Source organism: Vanellus vanellus, assembly GCF_965231255.1.
Source record: "Vanellus vanellus genome assembly, chromosome: 1".
Taxonomy (NCBI): Eukaryota; Metazoa; Chordata; class Aves; order Charadriiformes; family Charadriidae; genus Vanellus; species Vanellus vanellus.
The window spans coordinates 53,966,475-53,992,280 of record NC_138905.1 but is presented as its reverse complement, the minus strand read 5'-3'; the positions used below and the strand labels follow the sequence as shown (position 1 = coordinate 53,992,280).

Below are 25,806 nucleotides of genomic sequence, written 5' to 3'. Positions count from 1 at the left end.
TCTCCAGAGAACACCTATTGTATATTTCTACTGCCTATTGTATACTTCTACTGCCTATTTTATACACCAGCTGTGTATCAGCTGCCAGATGTTGCTCCAGAAATATCAGCTGCTGCTTAAGGCAGGGAGTGAATGCAATTAGAGATGCCCTGGTGACAGCTTGACACTTATGGTGGCAATGTTTAAATTTTAAATCGGGCATGCAACACAAAAAACATACCATTGGGATTGTTCCTGAAAAGTGGACCAGTCCACTACACTAACGTCTTCTTTTATCTGAGAGATGCAAAGATCAATGTGCGGGCAGAAGACCAAATGGATTGACTGCTGTTTGTAAAATATCTGAAACTAGTTCCTGAAACACAGTCCGCATCCAGCAGCTGTGGGGAGACATGCTTTTTAAGGCAGTAAGAATTGCTACTGCTTTAAAGCAGTTCATTGCTTTCATACTGAAACATTAATATACATAAATATGCAAAATATAAAAAATAAAGGGCCTGAATACTACTTAAACTACTTATGTGATTAGTTCCCCTTTACTGTATTCCTATCCATCAGTTTCTACTGGCATGTCAAATGCCTTTTGAAATAAACTGTATCAAATCAACTTACAAATTATAAATTAAAAACTTTGAACACAATCATTAAGCAAAATGTATCAAGTACATTTAGTAGTAGAACTACTCTGTAAGAATTAGTTTAGTGCAGTCATAAGAAGAAAAAATAAAACACAAAAAAACATGCCAAGTTCAAACTAAATGCAGTCTATTCCTAGAGCTACGAGACCAGATGCTACCCAATATCAGATTCATTTTGGATGCAGAGTATTCAGTTAAATCTAAGATCACCTTCTTCTCTTTTAAAAATTACAAATCCAAGGGTGGTCTGTGTTTGTTCATCCAGCATAGTTTTCTTTGAACTACCTTACCTCCATCCTGCATTTGCACTGCATTACAGCCCAGATTAAATAGGTTACAGAATCACAGAATCACAGAATGGTCAGGGTTGGAAGGGACCTCTGGAGATCATCTAGTCCAACCCCACTGCCAGAGCATGGTCACCTACAGCAGGTTGCACAGGACGGCATCCAGGCGGGTTTTGAATGTCTCCAGAGTGGGAGACTCCACAATCTCTCTGGGCAGCCTGTTCCAGTGCTCTGCCACCCTCAAAATAAAGAAGTTCCTCATCATGTTAAGATGGAACTTCCTAAATTCAAGTTTGTGCCCATTACCTCTTGTCCCATCACTGGGCACCACTGAAAAAAGACTGTTCCCATCCACCTGACACCCCCCCTTTAGGTATTTATAAGCATTAATAAGATCCTCCCTCAGTCTTCTTTTCTCCAGACTAAAAAGACCCAAATCTCTCAGTCTTTCCTCATAAGAGAGATATTCTAATCCCCTAATCATCTTTGTAGCCTTTTGCTGGACCCTCTCCAGCAGTTCCCTGTCCTTCTTGAACCAGGGAGCCCAGAACTGGACACAGTACTCCAGACATGGCCTCACCAAGGCAGAGGGGGAGGATGACCTCCCTCGACCTGCTGGCCACACTCTCCTTGATGCACCCCAGGATGCCATTGGCCTTCTTGGCCACCAGGGCACATTGCTGCCTCATGGTCATCCTGTTGTCCACCAGGACTCCCAGGTCCCTTTCCACAGAGCTGCTCTCCAGAAGGTCAGCCCCCAACCTGTGCTGCTGCATGGGGTTATTCCTCCCCAGATGCAGTACCCTACACTTGCCCTTGTTGAAGGTTGTAAGTGAAGTTATGTATGTTAGCTGCTCCATGCTGGCTACCTCTGTGCATGCTCTATTAGTCTAGTATAATTTAAAGTACCTTACTGAAAGGTGTCTGTAATACTGTATCCACGTACTGGCACAGCGCAGTTACTGTTGACAGCAAGTTAGTTCTAGCTGGCCATTTAGGACAGGGATTAAAATACACTAATTGAAGCTGCAGGAATAATTTCTGATAAGGGAATTTAGCTGGATTTTGGCCAAGAGGTCGAATTTATAAATCTCTGTTCTTGTGAAAAATAGCATTGGCCCAATGTAATTCTGACTCTTCATTCACTCTTGCAAAGATCAGTTTTCCTGAAAAATGTTGGGGTTTTACTGTCCCAGATGGATGAACACTATATTGGGAATGACAGACACTATCTGTATTTTCTCTTAACATAAAAGTTATCATAAAAGAATTTTTTTCTGAGCATCAGTGGGCTGATCTTAATCTCAGGTTTATTTTGTATTTGGATAAATATGAAACATACCCTCAGAATGTGGACAATAGTATGATGCCTCCTGTTAACCATTTGCCAGTCAACTCTGGCAGGTATGACTCTCGTGTAATATTTACAGAAGGTATCAGTACCTACAAACCAGCAATGCTATTGGTACCTCATCTCTGATAAGAACTTGCTGCATTTGGAGACTCGCCTCTCCATTTTACCCAATACGTAAGTTTGCTTCAAAGAATATTATAAATGAAAACAGTAGGATCTTCAAGAATCCCCAGTCCAGGATATCATGGTTATTTATCTCACTCGTGAGACATTGTAAAAAAGAATAAATCAAGATGGGAAATTTTACATATGGCTGAAAAGAAAATACAGTCTCTTTTCCTGGAGTGACCTATATTTTCAATTAACTTATCTAGAGCTTCTATGCGTATGATGGCATGTTGGATGTGATCCATGACGGACTGGGACAACACAGTCATCCTATCCAGACCAATTACACACGGAAAAGTAGGGAGAAGGGTCAGAAAATGATTTATGCTGTTCCACTCGATTAGCATTCACTCTTAGAGCTCTGTTTTCCATACCTTCACTACTTCAATGATCTGTTCCTTGGTCTGGGATCCCCTCGTTGTTTACTACTGGACACAGAGAGCACTAAAGCTGGCGGAACTTCCATGGGTGAGTGGTGTGGTACAGTTGAAGAATGTGAGTGTGAATTCGTTGGGGAATATCTGCAAAATGTTATCACCTTTTTCTAGAGTCAGAAACACATACCTATTCAGACCTTTCTCAGCTACGTGAGCTTGACATTGTGCCTGAAGTTATCTCAAGGTTTATGAATTCATTTCAGATTCATTTTCTCATCTCACGCTGTTAAGTAAACACTTTGCTCCCTGCACTCACCACTTCCTGGGTATTTTGCTGCGCTACACTTGTCAGCGAGCCACTGCAGTGCATTTTTTTTTCTCTCTCTGCAGCGTTAGTGAGGAATATGGTTTTGAAACTGCAGTGTGAACAGCTCTGTAAGTTTTTTTTCCCTGCCACCGGATTCACATTAAAAAGACAGGACTCACACAATTGAATGTCAATATATGAACAGCTAGTAGGCAAAGGAGAATGAACCAACAATCACGCAAAATTCATGGAAGGTAAACAGTTTCAGTTCAGCAGTTACAGCCTATTGCCTCTGTATAAGTTCTGTGGTCAAAGCCACAGACAATTATTTTATCTGGGAGCAAACTTTTCCCAGTGGAAGCAATATATGATATATGAAAAACTAGAAAACAGACCTGCTGTTAAAATCTTACAGAATTGAAACTCAGAATGATGCATACTCGCACCAAAAGGAGAAGTAAAAATAATGAGAAATAATCTAGGCATTAACCGATCACACAGCTTAGTTTAAACCTAAGTGTTATGCAGCACAGTTGTTACTCTGCAGGGAGGGGGAGGGAGTGTACCAAGAATGTACTTATTTCCTTCAGGATTATAATTCAATTTGGAAACTAAAGTGATCATAAAATATACATGCTAGGGTTTAATTTTAGGTCAGTCCTATGTTAAAAAAGATTGCTACCCTAGATTTTAAAAACATTAGCCTGAGTCATGTAACACAACCTCATTTTGATCATTCTGAGTTTAGAAAATGTACAATTACTGATGCTAGCAAGAAGTCACACCAAGGTCAAATGAGATTAATAAGAAATAAAACTGCATGTCGGTAGCATAATAGAAACTGGAATGAATAATCAAATGGGCAGAACATTCATACAGCCGAGGCAGCAAAGTCCAAATAAATGGGCTTGAAAGCTGCAAGAAAACTCTATAGTAAGCACTTAAGGCATCAATTTGAAAAAGTTTTCTGTGCAGAATGTTGCAATAAGTTTCATAATACTTAAAATATAAAGTGATTTCATAGCTTTCACTGCTGACCTTAGCGCAGTAATAAATCTGCAAAAATCACAAAGTAGGAAAAGATTGGTTCAAAACCATTGGGCAGATGTATCAATAGGGAGGATTCATTCTACGTTCATTTTCTACATTGCCCAATCTTCAGAGACTTCTTCAGTGTCTGGTGGAAGCAGGGAAGAATTCTAGGATGTGAAGCTGAACAGCTGCAGCAACACTCTCGCGTTCTTGGATGTTGGATTACAACTCCTACAGACAGTGGTATGTTTACAGGAAGCATGTAATAAGTGAACAATGGCTGTCATTGAAAGCATCTACCAGCTACTGCTGCGCTAAAGACGCTAACTTCCAGGTTATTTGAAGGAGTAGTTTATAGTAACTGGTTGATGTAACCAGTGATATGCTCTTATACGCTTATATCCACCAGTGCCCATGTTCCTTCAAAAACGTTTAAAGAAAGGAAACATTTTCATTATTCTGGAGAGAAACAGCTCCCATTTTTTCCTCCCCGGGGTTCTTCAATGAAGCGTGCCTTTCCAGTACATAGGCAGAATATCTACACGTGTACCAGGAATTCAGTGAAAGAGAGGGAGATAATATACAGCGCCCACATAATTCACCAAAGCCTGTAATCTGAAAATTCCTCTACTCTTTCTATCACTGTCAGCATGACAATGCACATTAGCATGAGTGTGAGTCGATCAAGCACAAGTAAAGCTTGTTCAGCAATATCTATTCTGCATGGAAGTGAGACTTAGACCCTGTTTAAGCACACTTATGAAAGTTTAAGAAAGAACATAGCCTAGGCAAAAGAGAGATGGTCTCTTTAAGCCTCGCTCCTGCTACCCATCACATCAATGCATTCTTAGACACTTCACATTCATTTTTACATTGTTGTCCAGACAAAGATTTAGGACATTGTGTTGGAAATAACATTGATATAAACAATTCATATGTACTGTCCAATTATTTCAATATTTAGGATTAAGACAGAAGGAGATACTTTAAGCTGTTTCCAAACTACCAAAATACCACTCAAGTCCCTATGTATAAGCTGACAGGAAAAGGAAGGCAGGAGTCTGGTTAGGTCTCTGGAAAGATGTCATGATTTCGGCTGGGATAGAGTTAACTGTCTTACTAGCAGCTCATATAGTGCTATGTTCTGAATTTAGGATGAGAATAATGCTGATAAAACGCTAATGTTTTTAGTTGCTGCTAAGAGGTCAAGGCTTTCTGCTCCTCATACCACCCCGCCAGTGAGTAGGCTGGGAGTGTGCAAAAAGTTGGGAGGGAACCAGCTGGGACAGCTACCCCAACTGACCAAAGGGATATTCCATGCCATATGACATCATGTTCAGTATATAAAGCTGGGGGAAGAAGAAGGAAAGGGGAGATGTTTGGCGGTATGGTGTTTTGTCTTCCCAAGTAACCATTATGGGTGATGGAGTCCTGCTTCGCTGGAAATGGCTGAACACCTGCCTGCCGATGGGAAGGAGTGAATGAATTCCTTGTTTTGTTTTGCTTGCGTGTGCGGCTTTTGCTTTACCTATTAAATTGTCTTTATCTCAAATTCCTGAGTTTTCCTTTCTTTTCTGATTCTCCCCATCCCACGGCAGGGTGTGTGGGGGAGAAGTGAGCGAGTGACTGCGTGGTCCTAGTTTCCAGCTGGGGTTAAGCCCCAACAAAAGAGTACCAAGCGTACCTCAGCAAAGAGTGGAGCAAGTAGCTAAAAGGAAATGTAGGTGCAGAAATCTGTAGAATTTGCACTCAGTAGAATTGCACTCAGTAGAATTTAGGCCATCCAAACCCAGCACTTTTTTTCTTTATTGCACAACACAGTGGATGAAATTCTGTGGCCTACTTGTGCATAAGGTTGAAAAAGATGATGTTTTGGCCTTCAGTCCACGTGTCTGATCTTCCTTTAGGCTATGCTTTCCCACTGCTCTGGCAATAAATAGCCTATATTTAGGCATGCTTAAAAGCATTTTTTTCACTGCTACAACCAAGTAAAGGGGTTTCAGAGTAAACAAAACTCATATTCTCAAATTCTACACAGCTTTAAATGTTGGAAGGTTTTTTCAAGAAAGCTCTCTTACCTCTTTTTCCATTTGAAGACCTTCTGCTCTGATATTTCTCTCAAATACTTCCCTCTTTTCTGTCTGTGGATTAGATTTTCTGTATACCAGGATGTAGTCAATCCGACATTTCCCATCTCTAAAATATAGTCCATTAACTTTGTTCTTATCAGGTACTTCCTGAAAAGAGAAAGTCAAACATTTCAGTAATGTTAATTTTCCTTGGTAATTGCTGCATTGCTGTTTGCATCAGCAGTTTTCAGTAATACTCAACAGGAAAGATAAGGAATCAGAACAAGCTGTTCAAGCTTTTGGGTGCTTTACATACAGTGCCTCTGAGGTCACCTGAAAGACTTCCCCATTTCAAAACCAGGAGGTTTTCTTAGGCAGATGTTTGGTCATATAGGCATGGGATAGGAGAGAATGGAGAACACAAGCCAACCTTCCTCCCGCACAACCCTCCAGAAAATAAGGAATAATTTCTAACGTATAAAAAAACAGAGAATAGTGTTACTGAAGTGTAACTTTAAAATTAAGAACTTAGTATGGTAGAATGTCTTTGCACATATGAGAAGAATAAACAATGGCATGAACATTTACTGTGGTGACAAACACTAAGACCTGGCAGAGAGATTCTCATTGATTTGCGATGACTATAGTAGCTCTGTTTCACAGGACACAGAAAGGATATGCAGGTCCTGTACCTACCTCATCATACCTCATCAGACTAACTACAGAGTATTCTTGGCTTAAGGAACAGCTAGGAAGCTCCCTGGATTTATTTGAGTGTAATTCATGGTGTTGTGTCTAGCAATATGTAAACACAATAAATACTGTTTCTTGGCTGTTCAAAAGTTTGCTCTGACAGAAACAACTTGATTTCACTGTTAATAAGAGGTCAAGCAGGTCTCTCTCCTGAAATCCGAAAGCCCAAAATGCTGGTCTCTTTTCAGAAATTCATGAGATGAAACTCCCTACAGATCCTCCTCACAATTTAACACTACTTCCACATAATACAAGTCCTGCCCAGAGGTTGGGGTTAAGGTATCGCTTTCAAACAAGTTGAAATTGTGAGGCAGTTTGTGGGCTGGAGTGTTTCCTACAAGAAATGTACACTATGAACGATATATGGGAACAAACAGCACTTCCTCAGGGCAGTTTAATGGGCCTCCAGGGACCTCAAGATCAGTCCAGCTCCAAGCTGAAGTGAGGGTTAGGCTAATTTCCCTCTTTTTCCAGGATTTGTTAAACCATTCCTGCCAGAAATAGCCACTCCCCATAATATATGATCAAATGTCTGAAAAAAAAAAAAAAGAATATTTTTCCTTTCACATCTGGGAAAAGTAGAAAATTTTCAAAATGTGTTCTCTGTAGGAGAACTGTTTCTTAATTTAAATTGCAAAAAGTGAACACAGTAATAGAACAAATGATTCTTACAGGAAAAAAAAAATATTCCCACTAAAGAGTTTAGTGTAAGCTATCTTCCTTATTCTCAGCAGGCATTTTGATTAAATGGAAAAAACAATGAAAGCATCCCAAATGTCCCATCCCCTTGCTACATCCAGTTTACTGAAGGCAGAAAGGGGAATTTTTCTAAGATTCTTTTATTACAGTGCCGACTCCTGACACAGCTTAACGCAGACTTGATACAGTGCAACAGTTCTTTGAGCTGAAAAAGAAGGCAAGAAAAACGATTGAAGCCCTAAGGAAATAACAGTAACAAACCATTTATATCTATACTGCATATCATGCTGACAAATGATATTATCAGGATATCAGAAGTATTTTTCACAGAGCATTAAATATGAAAACAGCTCAGGAAGCACAGTTTATTTTTTTCCATATAATATCTATGTTGAGAAGATGTAAAAAAAAAAAAATCTCAAAAGAGTATTTAAGGTTATTTAAGTAAAGGAAGGGTGCAGTAGGAAATTTAGAGGCAGTGGGTCAGCTTGGTGGTCCTGCTCTGATTTCTAAGCCTCCTGCTAAGCCATCCTTCCTGTTCTGCAGGTTCCAGAGTCAATATGTGTGTTTTAGCAAGTAAAGTGCTGTAATAGGAAAGGATCCGTAGGGCAAAACAATCTGTGCTGATGACCTGCTATCCACACTATGTAGGCTTGAGGGCTTACTTTGGGCCCACTCTAGTCTGGGTCCAGGAGACTCACTGGAGTACCTCTCACAATTTATCTGCATTCAGAAGGAATCCAGGTTGGATTTCAAACACTGTTCTGGAATGCAAACAAAGCATGGGTAGGGGCAACTGAGAGATTCACCTCAAATGTACACTCCTGATCTGAACTAAAATGTTAGCACAGACCCATCCAGAGCGCACCACAAGGAATATGTCTTCGTCTGCACGCAGAGTGACTCTGCTGGAAAAATAGGTTTGCCCTTTACACTTCTTATGTTTCGTCTTTCTCTGAAGAAAATTGGTTTGCCCTACATTGACTCATCAGTGCATGTAGAACCTTACATTAAAGAGCATCTATGAGATTTAGCTGAGTTATTTGACTTGTAGGACTTCTTCCCCTATAAATATGATTTCCTGAGACAACTACTTTCTCTTAGATTTGTGAAACACTCCCAACTACAGTATTGTCATTTTTCTCTCAGAAGGCAGCTTGGACTCTTATCTGTATTTGGGGGTCCTTTTCATTTTTACGAACACTGTGTGTCAAATCCAGACTGATAAACCCTACTACACTGGTATGGCCTCTGAGAAGAAACCCTTTCTGCTGCCCTCTGCTATAGACTGTTAGGCAGCTTTATAGACTAAGAAGAACTCTAAGGATCCAACATGATATGGAGAGAATCAGGATGGCCCAGCAGTGTCAGAAAATAGCAGCTGCAGGGTTTTTGCATTGTCCACAGTATTCCAGGCTTACGCTACACTAGACAGAGTCTTTTCTCCTATCTTGAGCTTCATTGACCCTTCCAGACATTGCATGTCTTTTCCCTGTGTTATGACTTCAAAATTCAGTTTTCCTAAACTGATTACAAAAAATATCTAGAACCAGGTCTGACTACAGTTTTTGGTGGGAAAGCGGTCTAGTCATGTATGTCAAACCTCCATTCCTTCATCTGAAAAAGGATGCTGGAAGAAAGTGGAAGAACAGGGAAAACTCAACTCTAGCAAAAAGTTTAGCATTTCTGGCTATATAGAGACTTTAAATGGAACATTTAAACAAAAGTGGAGTTGGGGAAATCAAGGAATTTGAAACTTTACATGCAGGTCAAAAACAAAAAATCAGAAGGCATTCCAATGTTCACTATTTTAATGACAGATTAGATTCTTTCCTGGTTATTTTGGTACCTGGTTATTATCAGTATGGATGCTCAGTGAAGATACAGTCTTCAAATTCTAAAGAGATTGTCCTATCCTGTTGTTTGTGGCTACTTGAAATTAGAGTCCCCTGCATGCAGCTTCACAGCTGGTGGAGGGGGTTAACACCAGGACCACTAACAGTGACAACTTATGCAGAAAAAGAGGAACCCAGAACCACCTAGTTTTTAAGGCACAGTTCTAATCAAAGAACAAGTATCTTTCCTCTGTGTGTTACTTTTTTTTTTTTTTTTTAATATTCTTTTATCTATTTAGACTATAATTTTGTGGAAGCTGCAACTTTATTTTTCCATGTATCTTCACTGGTTGCTATATTATTCTTGACATCATAATATATTTAATTACATGGAGCTTTTCTAATAATGAAATTATCCCGGCTGCAAAATCAAGTGCTCAAAAGTTAGGAAGTATCAGATTTGTAGTCTTCTCTGAAAGCTTAGATAATCTATTTCCATATGCATCCTGATTACTGAATAAGACCAGGCCATTTTACAAGGGCATGTAGCAACAGGACGAGGGGTAATAGCTTTAAACTGAAAGAGGGTAGATTTATATTATATATAAGGAAGACATTGTTCATTATGAGGGTGGTGAGGAACTGGAACAGGTTGGCCAGAGAAGTTGTGGATGCCCCATCCCTGGAAGTGTTCAAGGCCAGGTTGGATGGGGCTTTGAGCAACCTGCTCTAGTGGAAGGTGTCCCTGCCCATGGCAGGGGGTTTGGAACTAGATGATCTTTAAGGTCCCTTCCAACCCAAACCATTCTATGATTCATGATTCTACGACTCAGTGGAAAAATATGTAGTTAGCTTGTATTCTGGTAAGCACACACAACAAAACTGAGCTGAAATTGCACAAGTTATCATAAGTGCCATAAAGAACATCAGATTTTTTATTTTGCAACAGGAATACATTTTTTCTGCCATAATCTTCAGTGCAAGTTCCTATTTATAAAAGAGTTTGTTAAAACAAGCTCTATCCTGTGCAATGTTAATAACACTGCCCCCAAATATCAACAGTTTGATGCTTAGAATGAAGACTATAGGAGCGACTCTTACAATTTTAATTTCAAAACTACCTACATTAGATAGAATTTCCAGAATGTCCTATATAAGATCATTTAAGTAGAAGTCAAATTTTGTCCCACCTCCATCACTCTGCCTTTGGATAAAGAAGACTAATTTCTTACTCCATCGAAAGGCGGGCAGAATGGATGCATACAGAGTACAGCTCCCAAACAATTTTTCCTTTAATTTTTACCTTCTTTCAGCTGCTTTCCAGTTCTCAGAAAATGAAACTTCAGCAGACATAATACAATACTTTAGTGATAACATGTCCTGGATTTGAATAGTGTATACCTAACTGTTATGCTGGCATATGTAAAAAGTATTTTGATCAACGCACACAAAGGGAAATGTGATTTTTAATTTGCTCAGACCATAGCTGTGTTTGAACGAAACATAAAACAAAAAGAAACACCGAACATCTCTACCCAAAGGACAAGCAGAATCCCAATCTGGCTCTGCTTCTGTTAAGGAACTGTTGATAAAGGTGCATGTGTAAAGTCTTCATTGGATCTCCTGGTTGAGCACAAACAACTAACAGTTGAAGCAAACAATATTTCAGCTTGTCAGCTACACAAAAGTGATAAGAAATCTTTGCCATGTCCTTGTAAATTTTTGGATTGTAAGTTTATTTTAATGAAATCAGACAGAAACCATATTAAATTATCTGGCTGCAATGTTAGCTTTGAAACTAAACCAAACAAACATCCCCTGTCCTGATGGCACAGGCTCTCTTAGCTACTAAACTAAACTGAAATAGTGAAAGGAAGCTTGAAGCTTCAGAGTTCACCCCACCACTGGGTAGATGAGCTCCCATATTTATCCATACAAACCATACAACATCTAAACAGCGTATATTTTCCTTCCAAAATTAAGCAGGGGCCCAAGTACCTTGAAACTTTTTTTGTAGGCTAGAGCATCCCTCAGCTCCCATTAAGACTTTCAATTTTCGGGTTTTTTTTCCTCTTATACATATACATGACCTACTTTGCTATTTTCCTCACTTATGATTATGCAAAAAAAAAAAAGATAATCGGTTCAACTAGGAAAATATTCCTCAGACATTTTCCCTTTCCCTTTAAAAAACAACAAAGAATAAATCGAACGGATAAAAGCTTTTTGCCATAACAGCAGCATATGTTGCTCTATCTCATCCTCTGTCATGACCATTTTCTGCTCAGTTTTCCTCTTTAACACGCAAAGATCACGTGCTTTTCACCCATGTCCTTTTGTTAGAGACCATATGGTACATGATCCCAAAACGCAACCCAGGAATATCATATCAGGTTAACCTATTATAGTGTAAGCAGGCAAGAGGGCCCTTTGTAAGTTGTATGGGAAGCTGGGGAAGAGTGATGAGTAAAGGGGAAGATGAAAATGTGAGCAAGGTCAAACATATCTTTGGGTGCCCTGAATTTTGTTGCTTTAATTATCTGTCTAAACACTCCAGGAGCGCAGCTCTCTATGGGCTGAATTTCTAGCACAAGAAAAATCTCTCCTCAGCAGTGTTTCACAAAAGAACTTGCACCACAAAACCCTCTAGCTCCTGAAAAAGACATAATCTGTAATTATATATAAATTTTATCTAAACTAGTAATCAAAAGAGGGTCGGGGCAGCAGCTTCAGCAATATCCTATGGTTTTCCATGTTTTTTAATTGTTAATATGGTCCCTGCCAGTTCTGCTCTGTGCCAATCAACCCTCTGCCAAAAGAATCCTCAGGCACAGCTTGCAGGTAACAGCAGACCACTCCAGTAAGTAGTCTGGATGCAGCTACACTCCTGAGCTGGGGGAAAGGAGACAAGTCCCTGGTCTCCTCACGCTCCGAGGAGATAGCCCGAACATCTATGGGTTGTAGGGCAGTTAGAGGCAAAGTTAAAGGGTACCATGTTCCTTTTTGCACAAAAGACACAGAAATTAATTTAGGCCCAAATTTGCATACCTGGTTCCGTGATGCTTTGCCTGCCTTAAGACATAATTTAAAAGGGACTATGTGCTGAATGGTTCCTCCCTGGCATCTTCTCTGAATCACCATTATGCACCATAAGGTCACTTGTTCTTCAATGGGAGGGAATGTGTCAAATACCTGATACCCAATGCTTCTCATGAGAGATTTACGATAAATTCTTCTCCCCCCCTCCACTCCCACCCCCCCCAAAGGATTAATATAAGGAAAAATTTTCCATTATTTTCAGAAGCAGTGAAGCATTCAACTTGGCTGGTTCAGAAAACAAGCAGACAACAAAGGCCTATATAGACTTTTCAATGGGGGCACATGAAATCAGTAAAACCTCCTTTTAACTTGAAATACTTTATATTTCAGCATTATAGTTTTAGAATGAAAAAACAGTCCCAACAACAAAGCTCACATACAAGTTGTCTTGCACAGAATAAGACTTTAAATCAAATTATATTTATTCCCTCTTTATAATGGGCATGAATAATTATTATAGTAATAATTCCGTGTGTTCTTACCTCTCCCACAACTTCCAACCTGCTGGCATCATCAGAAGTACTGGTCAAATTACCATGGTGAAGCAGGGAGTCATCATCTTTGGAAGGGCTGTTCACGCCTTCTAACTCATCAAAAAAAATGTTGACATCCTTAGCTACTAAAAACAAAAATAAAAATATACATTCAAATCACCATTGTGCCAAATGAAGATACTGAGTATAACACATTATCAGCAATCACCCCCAACTTTTAGTTCCAGTTTAAACTACTATGTGAAGTTTAAATATGATGCACGTTGGAAGATTGTTTTCTTCACCAGTAAGCTACATAAAAATTTAGGATACCACAATACCTCTCTTATGACAAATAAGTAATTTTGTGTCACAATAAAACATACATTAGCTATCTCCTCAGCTTCTCTTAGTGCAAGTGGCTTAAACAATTGTCTTCTGGATTACTATGGTCTCTGAAAATTTCTTATAAAAAAACAGATTTTTATCCTACTACATAAAGTGTTGAGTTAGAAGTCGTACAGATCTGTAGGGCAGCCAGAGGCAGAAGACCTCAAATAAGTACTGTTACTTGAAAGGCACTGAATAAATGAGCCTGAGCAGATTGTCTTTGCCCAATTTTTCCATGCATATAAAGCTGGCATGTTCAGATCTACCTACTGCACAGCCCTCAGTCGCGCATGAAGCGATAGCGCAAATGTACAGCATGCTGTAGTAAACCCAACCCTTATAAAAAGTGAAGAGATGTAACTGCCTGGAGCAAATCCTCCGGTCCCAGGGATCTGGCAGTGGGGCTCGGGGCCATGACAGAGCCCGTGCAGCCAAGGGCGGCCCTTTCCTTCTGGTGTCTGTGGGGGGAGTCCCCCAGGCAGCGCCATGGGAAGGCCTTGCCTGGCCATCCCGAGGCTGTGTCTGACCCTGGTTCTCCTCACTGGGCCCGATCCTGGTATCAACGCATGGGCTGACATCCTGGCCTGGCTTTGGTCTGTCCCCGCCAGGGCAGGGGCTGGCAGTCTGGGCCTGTTCCCCCACCCTCCCTCCTGGCTGGGGTGGTAGGACATGGTTCCCATGGGGAAGCCTTGGCCCAGTGGTGCCCTGACGGGAGATCAAGGCTTGTGTAAATGGGCTAAATTTCCTCCACCTTTCATGCAATGCCCTGTCATGTGATAATTTTACTCTAATTAAAAGAAAAAAATCAACACAACACTAGAAGGAATGAGTTAAAGGCTGGCACTGTACTCAAGATTAGAGCAGCGTTATCTTTAGGGTGATGTTCCCTGCTCTGCAGAGCAAGGAGGTGATGAGAAGCTGTGGGCCGAACTGCTGGGCACGTCTACAGTCTGCTGGGCACGTCTACAGGACTGCTGACCTGATGACTGAGTGGCTGTTGGATGGGAGATGCAAGGCGGGCGGGCTGCAGCCAGCAAGGTCCACCACTGCATCCCAAAGGTGTAGGTCTGGTGTGAGAGTGTGATGAAGAGATGTGTGGTCGGGAGAAGAAAAATGCCTTTTCTGAGGATCAAGCTTCTACTGTGGATAGACTTCATCTCTCCAACCTCATGTTTCATACGCAAAATCCAGAATTACAACAGTAGAGTCCTAACTGTTAGAAGAGACCCCCAAAGGTCAGCCACTTACCCTTTTCCCTTGACTAGAGAAAAATCAACCATCTATTATTCTTGGCAGAAATTTGTGTAACCCACTATTCCTCACACTCTTTTGCAAACTTGATGAACTTTTGGAATCATTCTCCTTTTGTGCAATAACCTCCTGTCCTTTCATTCTTCTGTAGCTCCCCTAACTTAGTGACAGGCAGTTGTAATTCCTGTTGATGAGAATTTATATTAATGGGGAAGAGCCAAAAATCTCTAATTGCCGGCAGCAACTTAGTTCCATTTCTAACTACTGGCTGCAGGTGTAAAGATCCATTCCCCCACTGTGGAGAGACCGAATAGCTGCCAGAAATGACAGGCCATTAACTGTTCCCAGCTATCATGAGCATTTTGTGACCTCCTTTTCACCTTTCTCTTCTTCAGGGACTACAGCCTAGTTTAAGAAAGGTTTTTAAAAAATCTCCAATGATAACGGCTCTACAGTCTCTGCAGGTGGTCTATTTTTCACTATCACAAGCAGGAGAAAATTTTCTTCACAACATTCGTCCTGAATATGCACCTATGTTGTAATTTAAATATATTACTCTTTTGCTATCAATCATGAACATGGGGAAGAGATTGCTCCCTTTTTGTACGTCTTTTACAGTATCTAAAGTCTGTTATTACAGCTCTACGTAGATAAAAAAGAAAATCCTACCAAAATATTTAAGAACACTTCTTCTTCATTTTCACATGCAAAATAAGGCCAAGGTTAATGACATACATTGTATTATTGATTGCAATACTTCTGCTCAGAAAGCCACTAAAAATTTCAGAAACAACATCCAAATTAATACACTCTAGAGATTAGGCTAATGAACTAACCTAAGCAGCATACTTTTTAACAGAAATTCTGAGGTTTTAATACTTTTAACAGTTTTTTGGTTTTTTTTTCATGCAGAGAGCATGAACAATAAGAAATTCTCTGCCGAATAAGCAGTTTTTAGGATAACACACTACTTGTCGAGTTTAGCAATTCTGGGGTTGCATACTGACTAATCTAGCTATCATTCTTTGTATCCCAATATCAGTATTGCACAATATTTAATCCCTACTTAACACCTCATATCATAATTCATCAGTTTTAGATAGCACCCTCTGTTCTGCAGGATCCTAATCAGCTTTTATAGGGATATTGGGAGTAATAGCTACTTCACTTTTTGTTTTGTTTTGTTTTGTTTTTTTCTGCGTATCATTATAGTTTGTGAACACATCAGAGATATAAAACCTCTTTTTTGTAGATATTAAGTTTCTCTTGCCATTTTAAGGCTGCTTTTACTCTCAGTCCTTTTATTTTACTTATCCTATTTTTGTGAAAAGTGCCAGGATATCAGTAGAGACAAACATCCTGGACAGTTTTTCACTTTAAAAACAGCCTCGGCCTCACACTATCCTGTTCCCAGCTAGGGGTGAGCTTACTGACAGGGTGGAGAAGTTTCCTGGTGTTGTTTTGGTTTATGTGATGGGAAGAGACTGCAGCTCCTCAGCATCACTGTGGCTGCATCCAACCCATCCCAGGACAAAGTACAGAGGTTTAAGGAGACTTAGAAGGCAAAAAACAGACTCCAATTTGTACTACCTGCAGCAGCAACATTAAAGACCTATTTGCCACCTTGATCCATTTCAAGCCACAAAAATCACACTGGAGATGCCTATAAAAGATGGGAACCGCTGCGAGGCAGCACAGTTTAACCAACTGCCCATCACTGTCCCTACTGTTTCCAAGGGCAAGACTGGAAATGTTCCACCCCATCAGATAATAATCTGGATGTAGTTCATGACCAGCTTTTGCATACATGTTCATATGAGAAGAATTTATCTGAACGCTCAACATAAAGAACTACTGGAACAGAAACCATATCAAATGATCTGAAACTTCACTGAACTGAAACCCTAAAGAGTGCCTCCAGAAAAGAGATACATGAACCTGTATATGATCAACACCTCAATATAGGATGAAAACAACTGCTGAAAATTAAAAAATAATTAAATAGTGAAGCTTTCTGAAGATTATGCAAGGTATACATCTGTTGCAGACAGAGGCAATGAAAGATGTAAAAATGAAAGAGATTTTGCCTGTACGCTATGCTCCAGGGAATTGGAGATAGCTTTTTCCTGCCATTAAGAGTGTCTTATATAAAAGATGAGGCCTTTGAGATACCAGAATTGCTGCTTCCTGAAGTGCCAGTAATGCTTTTGGTTGCAAAATAGATGGTTTTTAAGTGTGTGTTTAGAGACGAACAACTTGGTGCGTAAGAGAGTGAATGTGTTTGGGGGTTTCAGAGAAGTACCGGATTATTCTGAGGACTTGTGAGGAACAAAAAATCTCGTTTCAAGGTCACTTTAAAATCCAGCCCATCTCAGCAGTGACTAGAAGTTGTGGAAGCAGTGAAACTCAGCTGGCTGGTGAAATTTGTTACCAGGACCTGCCTGTAGTAGAAAATGGCTTATGTCAGAAATACACGGGTACCTGGCATGCTGGCTGGCAGCTTCAGCAAACGGGGTAAGCAGTGAAGATATGTGCTGAACTACCTCATCAGTGCTAAAGTTGTCTGTGACTTTCTTCCAGCAGCAGTAAAAGCGCTGCTGGTGAGAAATTGGAGGTCTTTACTCTGCAGTCCCCTTGCTGTGTCTGTTTTTGAATACACACTGTTAGTATTTCAGTCACGGGCACTAAACGTGGGGGCCTAGCATTTGCCGAGAACGTTTTTCTACCCAAGTCTCATAAAACACCGTTTCACAAAACTAAATAAATAATTAAAAAAGGAAATCCTGTTTGCTTTACTTTCATAACGGTGATGGTACCTCCAAGCCAACTCTCCTGCTGCCTGTAGCTACCTCAGCCACTCCACTCCAATGAACGTGAACACCCATTGCTGCCAAATGGCAGCTCCACAGCTCCACCTTTTCTGTCCCCTTGAGACCATGACAGGCATATATCCGCAAATGATCCAAACAGAATGATATATAATAATTTTATCGTATATATGCTTTTGACCTATCATTTGGGAGAAGACTGGTGCTAGTGTATAGTCATGTATTTTTAGGCAGTGAAATTTAACAGCAATACACAGCATTGCTACAGAAGATATTATGAATTCCCCCTCTGGTTTTAGAACAGCTTAAATATGCAAGCCCTTTTCTCCCTGTCATGTTCCATTTTATGGAAAAAAAATCAAAATGGCTTGATAATTCATAATCCCTTGAGGAGCTGAAAAATGTGGATATACAAATACTTTTATCCCAAATATAATTGAACTACATATTGTGAAAACTGAATGCTGTGAAATTCTAAGTGAGAGTCAGCACACAATCTCAGTGGGTCCACAAGCCACTTTGGATGAAGAGGCTGGTTTAGGTAGGGCCCAAAGGTGAGATAAGTTAACTCCTTTAACAATTACCGATTGTCACATCAAGCCACCGAGTATGCTCTAGCTTTGGATAATACAAGCTGTAGATCAATATTCCAGAAACTGCTCTTTGGAAGCTTTTAGGCCTATCAGTAATATTGAAGAGTGAATTTCCTTAAAAATTCTTACTGACAATGTTTAAAAGAAGTATAGGACATTTCCACATGTTAGCGGTGGTGGAAAAATAATTGGTATCAGAGAATACACCTTAATAAAAATCCCGAGTAGAAAATATCTGTTTTGCAGAGACTTGAAAAGCAGAAAAATTTGAGTATGAAAAACCAAGAATCTTTCTGCATCTAATACTAGGTGTTATGCTTTTACAGCATCTCTTCCGTACTCAGTAAGGCTGTCAGACACAATTTACAAATCTTTGCTTTGAGAATGCCATCCTACAGAGACCACGCAGCCCAGAACTTTTTATCATGTTAAATGTTAAATTCAGTAACTACACAGTGGATCAGCAACCCTGTCTCAGGAAACTCACTGATTTCTGGCTTCCACGTTATGAGAATTAAAATAAGAGAATCAAATGATTTTTTGAGAGTTACTGTAAAATGGATTTTTAAAAATATTCTAAAAAGCCAAAGTTTTAGAATTTTGACTTCACTGCAATGGCCATGAAAATAAGTTTCATACATTGAAGCAAATTCTGGGAATTAATGAAAAAAGCTTTTTTTTTTTGTTTGTTTGTTTTTTTTAAATAAAGTTATTTACTGCTTTTCTACAAGAAGTCCATCTTCTCAGGGTAATTAGTAGAAAACAGCCATTAAAGCCTTTGCCAGCTTTGGTCATGATCCTGAGGGCACCCCCAGCCCTTACTGCCCCTGCCTGGACCCCAGGGGCTCCCTCTACCCTGCCCAGATCCCAGGACCCCATTTCAGCCCCCCCGGGGGCTATCAGCTCCTGCCCCAGTGATGCCACAGCAGGGCTGGTCTCCAGCTGCCCACAGCCCTGCCCAGCCACAGCCCCACTACACCAGGGGAGGACCCGATGACCAGGCTGCCCCCCAGCTGCCCCGCTTCTGGCCAGAGCAGTGGCACGGGTACAGGCTGTGAGTAGGCAGCAACAGGGAATTCTGGTTTACATCTGGCAGATAGTTCATGCAGATCCTTGACACCTCTGCTCTCTAGTTTACCAGTTCGGTTTAGGTCAGATGCATCGCCCTGTTTTGCAATCCCCTACTTTACAGTGTGTGTCTATAGCCATTTTCACGTTAGTATTTATTGTTTCTGAACTGTCTTTGATAGACTATAGATAATTTCTGAATAACCTGTGGTCAAGAAGAAACTGTTTTATAAAATACCAGAAATCTTTAGAAAAATGTGTTTAAGACTCAACCATGAACTACGGTACCTAAATGCAGAATTTAGACTTTTAAGTCTTTTATAATAGTAGTATATTCTCATAAAAGTACATAATGAGATGGTAAATCTTTATCTTCAGATGAACTCTAAGAGATTCAGCAGGATAGAAGGAAAAAAAAAAGTTTGTTTTAAGCGACTAAATTTAAAAAAATAAAATAGAATCTCTGCTACTGAATGATCACTCTTGGCAGTCTACCAAACAGAAAGATACACTAGCTAGCTAAAGGTGCACAATGCAGCTCCTGGGAAATGCTCAGGAAACTCATGTTAGCAAGGAAAAAAATGTCGTCTTTAAAGCAGCGTTAGCTTCTTTTAATTTTCATTCAATGCTAACAACGACTGGGAATAAAAGCAACAATGACTATTCAGAGCAACCACCCTAGAAAGAATATTTAGGCATTTATGCTAATTATTTGATATTCACAACAAACCGCAGGTGACAAGACAGACACTCTCCTGGACACACAACAAACCTTTGCAAACTGGGTTGTACAGTCATAGCAATTTTTTTGTCTTTCCAGAAGAGAATGTAACTGAAAGACATAGAGATGAACTTCCCAACAGCAACTGTGTCTGGTCTGTACAAAGAAAATCACTGTCTCCAAGGGTGTAAAATCTGCATCCATATCAAATGGCTCTAAAATAATCCATAAATCAAAACTCTTAAAAGACTCCTTGTTTAAAGCTATTTAGTTTTGAAATTACATTCAAATTTCTAAAACAATTTGGGATATTCAGTTTATATCCATTAATCACCTGCAAATATTTGCTTTACTTAGGGTAGGACTCACCTACATTTACTCATCCACAGTGCAGATGTTTGTGTCTAAGCTTCTGTAGTGATTCAAGTTAGCTCATCTCCCCAAATTCAGTCTGCAGGCAACAGAGGCAAATAGCCACTTCCAAGTTGCAAGTCATCTAATCTATATTAGACACCTAATCTAAAGTAAGACAAACTGGGCTCTAGACATGCTTACTACATTCTGTTGACTGCAAAGGGAGCTTAGACAATGAATTCAGATATTGACACCTGCATTGCAAACCCCTGTGTTTGAGTTAGATGAATGCCCTCTTTATACCCACAGAAAATGGCATACTCTTAAAAGAAACTTTTTTTTTTTAATCTGGAAGTTTAAGATTTGAGGATATAAGCAAACCTGTGCCATATTGAATGAAAATTTGGGGTTATTCAGCACAAGGATATCATCGGAGTATGACACTGAAGTATGACACAGTACCAAGGGAAGTAGCGATATGGCCATTTTAAAAAGAAGCTACTATGGACAAACACTGTTAATAAATCTAATCTTGATGTCGAACTGTTTTAAACAAATTGTCCATTTTTAGTCTCCTCAGCCATGTTCTTGAAATGCAGAAGATAACTCATTCTCATATGCTAATATGGTCTCTTCCCAACTTGAATTTGCTTATCCTTGTTTGTCTATCATCTCATCTATTCAGCCTCTGAAAGACTACAGTGTTTTTTTCAGCCTCTCCAGTCCACATCCCAACTGCTCCTAGGCCTATATCTGGGCTGTGTGGGTGAGGAGAAGAGGGGATAAAGTAAGATCATATTAAGGTTTCCTGATGGGAAAAGCTTTTTAAGTTACAAACCACAGAGTTCATCCTATACCTACACCTTAAATAATCATGTGATTCAATTTCAAATGATTACCACCATCATTACACTAACCTGAGAGTTTCCCTTCAACCCCCAAACTAATGATTCCCTTCCACCCCCAGCCCCACCATGATATGACCGGATCCTACCACCGTATGGTTCCTTATTCATAGAGCAAAAATCAGGAGTAGTGCAGGGTTTTACACATTCCTATTATGTCTTTTAGCATTCAAGAATGTAAGTAGCTGTTTCTCACTTCAGAAAATTGCTACACAAAACATCCAGTTTAAAATAAGACTGGAAAAGAGGGAAATCAGGGAACCAGCTAGCAATTGTCATTCCATGCTTTTTGATTCCTGGCCTGCATAAGAATTTTTAACCTATTATGGAAAATTCCCACTGAAATTCCAGATTCTTTTGGATTCCGGAGTTCCGTCAGTTTTGGGGGTGGTGGTGTGTCTTCAGCTGTTGTTAATGAGAGTTGTTAACGAGACTAGCATTTCTCCTAGTGCATGTCTTGAGATCATTCTGCTGTTGCATTTAAGAAGAATGGACCAATCAATTCTTAGTCCACAGCACATTACATGTGAAAAGAGATAGTTCCATACAGTAGCTAAGATACGCAGGCCTTCAGCTGTTGTGACAAGCATGTCACTTCTGATCCTAAAAATGACCAGATGCAAAAATGTGAATATACCCCAACACTTTGGAACAGCTGGAACTTCAAACCTAGTCTTAGATCCCAGACTGCAGCATTTGCCTGACATTATTAGTTCACACAGCCATTCAAGAGGGTGAAGAATGGATTAAAGTAACAGGAGTCTTAATATTTCTGATTACTTCTGCATAGGAAATACATACCACTGGAATCCTTAGGTACATAATAATTCAAATCTTACTATGACTTCTCTGATAGTTTAAAAGATTTCTTACTGGCCCTCAATAACCCATTGAACTTTCTCACAGATTTTAGTAATGCATACTCAGTTATCATTCTGTTCATCGCTTTGTATGTTCCTTCAGTTATAATTTCAATGCATCTCAATTGATTCTTCTACCATAAACTCGATTTTGCATCCAAGGAATAACTTACTTTCTTGTATTGCATTAAGAATTTCTGAAAAGTCCACATCTGTCTTCTCTATGTCTGGTTTTATCCATATTTGGGTTTCCAGCCGGTTAACCTGCAAATCCTCTCTTCCTTCTGAAGAAATTGAAGAAATTGACGGGGTTTGTGACAGTGCAGTAGAAAATCCAGTGAAGGGGCTTTCAGGTTAGGGAACATACACATTGAATAAAGCTACTTATTTTTTTTCCCCCTAGCAGAACCAATTTTTCCTTAAACTAAGCAGCTTTAGATATAATATGGACTGACTTAAAGCTAAATACAATGAAATAACAACATTCTTTGCTATCAGCAATGATGCAGAGTCACCACTGGTGAGTCCCTTGTTCAGGTAAACACATGCCGCCGTGCCACGAGCATCCGTTCTCCACACCATCTACAAAACTAACTCTGAATTGTGAAAACAGACAAGAGGTGTTGCTACAAACGACAGAGCACTACAGGAACAACCAGTGTAAAATAAAACACACTAATACACAAAGAATGAATTAAGTCTCAAGACAGAAAACAACCATTAGGACAAAAAGAGCATGGACAGCATGTTTCAGCCATGGGACACCATATGTTCTCGCATGCCAAGCTGATGGCATGCCATGGTCTAGGAAGCGCTCCATCACTGCCGTCCATTTCAAAGGGGGTCACACTGGTATGTAATGTCTGCTGTGTAAAAGCACTGCAGAATAAAAACATAGGCTAGTGGGTCACGGTTTCAAACCGATCTGCATACGTAAGTAGGCACAAGATTTGCCTATATCAGTGTTCTTTCAACGTGAGAGAAGAAAGGAGCAAGTTTTGAAAACACACTGCTTCCGTGTAAAGAAATGTAGCTGCAGGTCGAGTGTAGACAGGAAAAGGCGCTGGGCACACAGGCTTAAACTGTTGGCTACAGGGTACTCTGATACAGCCAGAGGCAAGGAGGGAGCTACTGGCCACATGGCCGGTTTTTAAAAAGCAGCAGCAAAACCTGACCTTTCACAAAGGCATCTGTGAGAAGTGATGCTCTTGAGTAACTAATACACAGAGTTAGCAGAGAGCTGCAGCGGTCAGGGAGATATATCTGCCAAAGGACTTCAGAACAAAAGGTCATGGTGGAAGAAGAAACCTTCAGGTCATTTAGTCCGTTACTATGCCTTCACTAGAGGTTATCACTCATGCTTTTGATGGAAGCCTTTTCCTTTCTTCTGCAGTCTGCCTATAACAAGCTGGTCTTGTTTTGAATTCCCTCCTAGCCCACTGTATCTTCCCCCTCCCTTCACCAAATGACTATCTCACCGCTGCCTTGATGAGGGCGATGAATTGTATTCCAGGGCACAAAACTACTAAACCCTATTTTAAAGACCCTTCTTCACTTTTCGGAAATACAGATCTCAAAATGGCTATACGTACACCAGCCTCAGCCTTTTTTTATTTCCCAATGTTAAATATCATAAATTCAAACCACCTCATGCTTGCCCCAGCGTATTCTTTTGTTCCACGGCAAAGACCCACTGTTAACATCAGAGACAGCTCCCCTTGTAGATTCCTGTAAAGTGATCTGTCATAGCAGCAGCAGGAATCAGCATTTAATGATGTAGAACAAAGAGAATTTCTTAAGTGAGACAGCTGATTATTCATAGAATAGCAGCCGAGGGAAATCTGCAGATGGCCTCAGAGGTGGGTGGCTAGGATTTGCCCCAGAAGAGAATTCTGGGGACAAAGGAAAAATCCTGAAGCTGCTGGAAAAGACGTATAAACGATAGGATGGAGGTAGAGAAGTAAGTAACAGACAGCAATTCAGTTAAGCAGCTTTGCAAGTGATATCGTTTAGTTTCTCGTTAAATACTTGGCTAACACTTTTAACATACACAATTACGTATTTGCATCCTCAAATCCACCAGCCTTTCTTCTCCATTTCAACCCCAGTTAGAGAAAAATAATGACAATACTGACAAATGTAAAATACCCACTCCTCCCCAAAGCCCTCCATCCTTGTCTCACCCAATCAGTGCTCCTCAGAACACATGAAGGTAGCAAGATCCCCGCAGCATCTCCAACAGATCAGAACTAATTGGGCTGGGGAGAGAGGAAGCGACAGCCAGCCAGCAACGCTGTCCTGAAGTGCAGACATCAGATGGACTATCTAACTAAAGGCCTCTTAATAAAATGAAGCTGTTGGGGAATGTACATATCCAATTTCAAAGCCACTTTTTAATTAATGAAAAATACTGTCTAGAAAGCGGACAGAAAACATCCAGCTTAAACCTGACTGCTCAACCTAAACACAGCCTACCAAGCCAAGACAAGTTTTGCTGCATTTAAATCTCCCCTCCTGTATTTGACTCATTTGCAGTATGGGGAGCTTCCAGCACTCCACACAGATGAAGGTCTCATACACTTCTCTGATTCACAGTAGCCTTAATATCTGGCCTCACAGCACAAGTATCAGACCACCAACACCATGCTCTGATTTCACCTAAAATTGTAGGCATAATTTTCTACCAGTCATTCGTGATTTAATGCATGGTTAATCACAAATGTATCTGCCAACACCATAGTTTCTAAATAAGTGGTTACAGGAACACTTTCTTTTTTCCTCCTATAATGTTCACGGTGTCAATAAACAGATTTGAATCAGGGCACGTTTGCTTCTACTCTCCTCCTTCTCTCTCAGCACCCACTTTGCAGGAGGGAGTGCTGCATTTTTTAGCTGCGAGAAACAACCCCTATGAGATGGGTCGTGGACTGGGCAATTTAATGATTGCTGATATGCTGGTAGTCAGAGGCTTTAACCCAGCAGCTCTTTGGAAAAGGCCACTCTCTCCCGTGTCCAAAGAGATTTATTTTCTTTATCTTACCATACATCTCCAATACAACAAACCAAGATAGCATCTGGTGTCACTGTTGCTATTGAGGGATCACTAACCTGGCTTTAGTATGTATTTCTTGCTTTAGCAGCTGCTGATTTATGCTTTATCAGTGGCAGGTCCCACTGAGAAACCTCTAAGCAATATTGCCTGGGAGGCTGGGAAGGAAAGACCCTCTTTCCACAGAAACATAAGAAACAAACACACACTAATAAAAGTGAAGTAAATACTAGATTTATCAAATTGTATGTGATTTTATTAAAAGATCAGCCTGAGATTTTTCTCAACTTATTGAGATGTTTTAGTTCAAATAAAGTCGGATTTTAAATTAGCTTGTGGCATTCACTCTGATTTACTCATTGATGCATAAAGTAGTGCATAAAATAGCATAATAGTTAGGTTAGGAAAACAAATGAGATTTTAAAAAGGCATTTCGTTTTTAGAGGCTGAATGAGATAGCTTGTTCTAAACCCGAATTTTAACATACTTCTAAATATTAAAATGATCACATGTATCAGATAAGCGAATTATATAGCAAGGTAATTAATATGATACTAGTGTTAAACAATGTCATTCCCACTGCAGTGAGAGAGATTTTGTGTCTGCTTTAAATTAAGAACATACTCAGGTTCTTTGCTGGCTAAAGCCTTGTTACATGTATCCAGTATCTAGCCAATTATCACAAGCAGCTTTTTG

General features: G+C 40.0%; 1 protein-coding gene across 1 annotated transcript in view; it reads right to left on the bottom strand.

Annotated features, from left to right (window-relative positions):
• Positions 1 to 25,806, bottom strand: part of ANO4 (anoctamin 4) — a gene marked incomplete at both ends in the record, with an annotated part of 135,102 nt that overhangs the window by 93,778 nt on the left and 15,518 nt on the right. Inside the window, 3 exons of the mRNA XM_082498353.1 lie at positions 6,242 to 6,400; positions 13,101 to 13,237; positions 22,235 to 22,345. Coding sequence (XP_082354479.1) covers positions 6,242 to 6,400; positions 13,101 to 13,237; positions 22,235 to 22,345 — 407 coding nt within the window. The remainder of the gene's footprint in view (positions 1 to 6,241; positions 6,401 to 13,100; positions 13,238 to 22,234; positions 22,346 to 25,806) is intronic.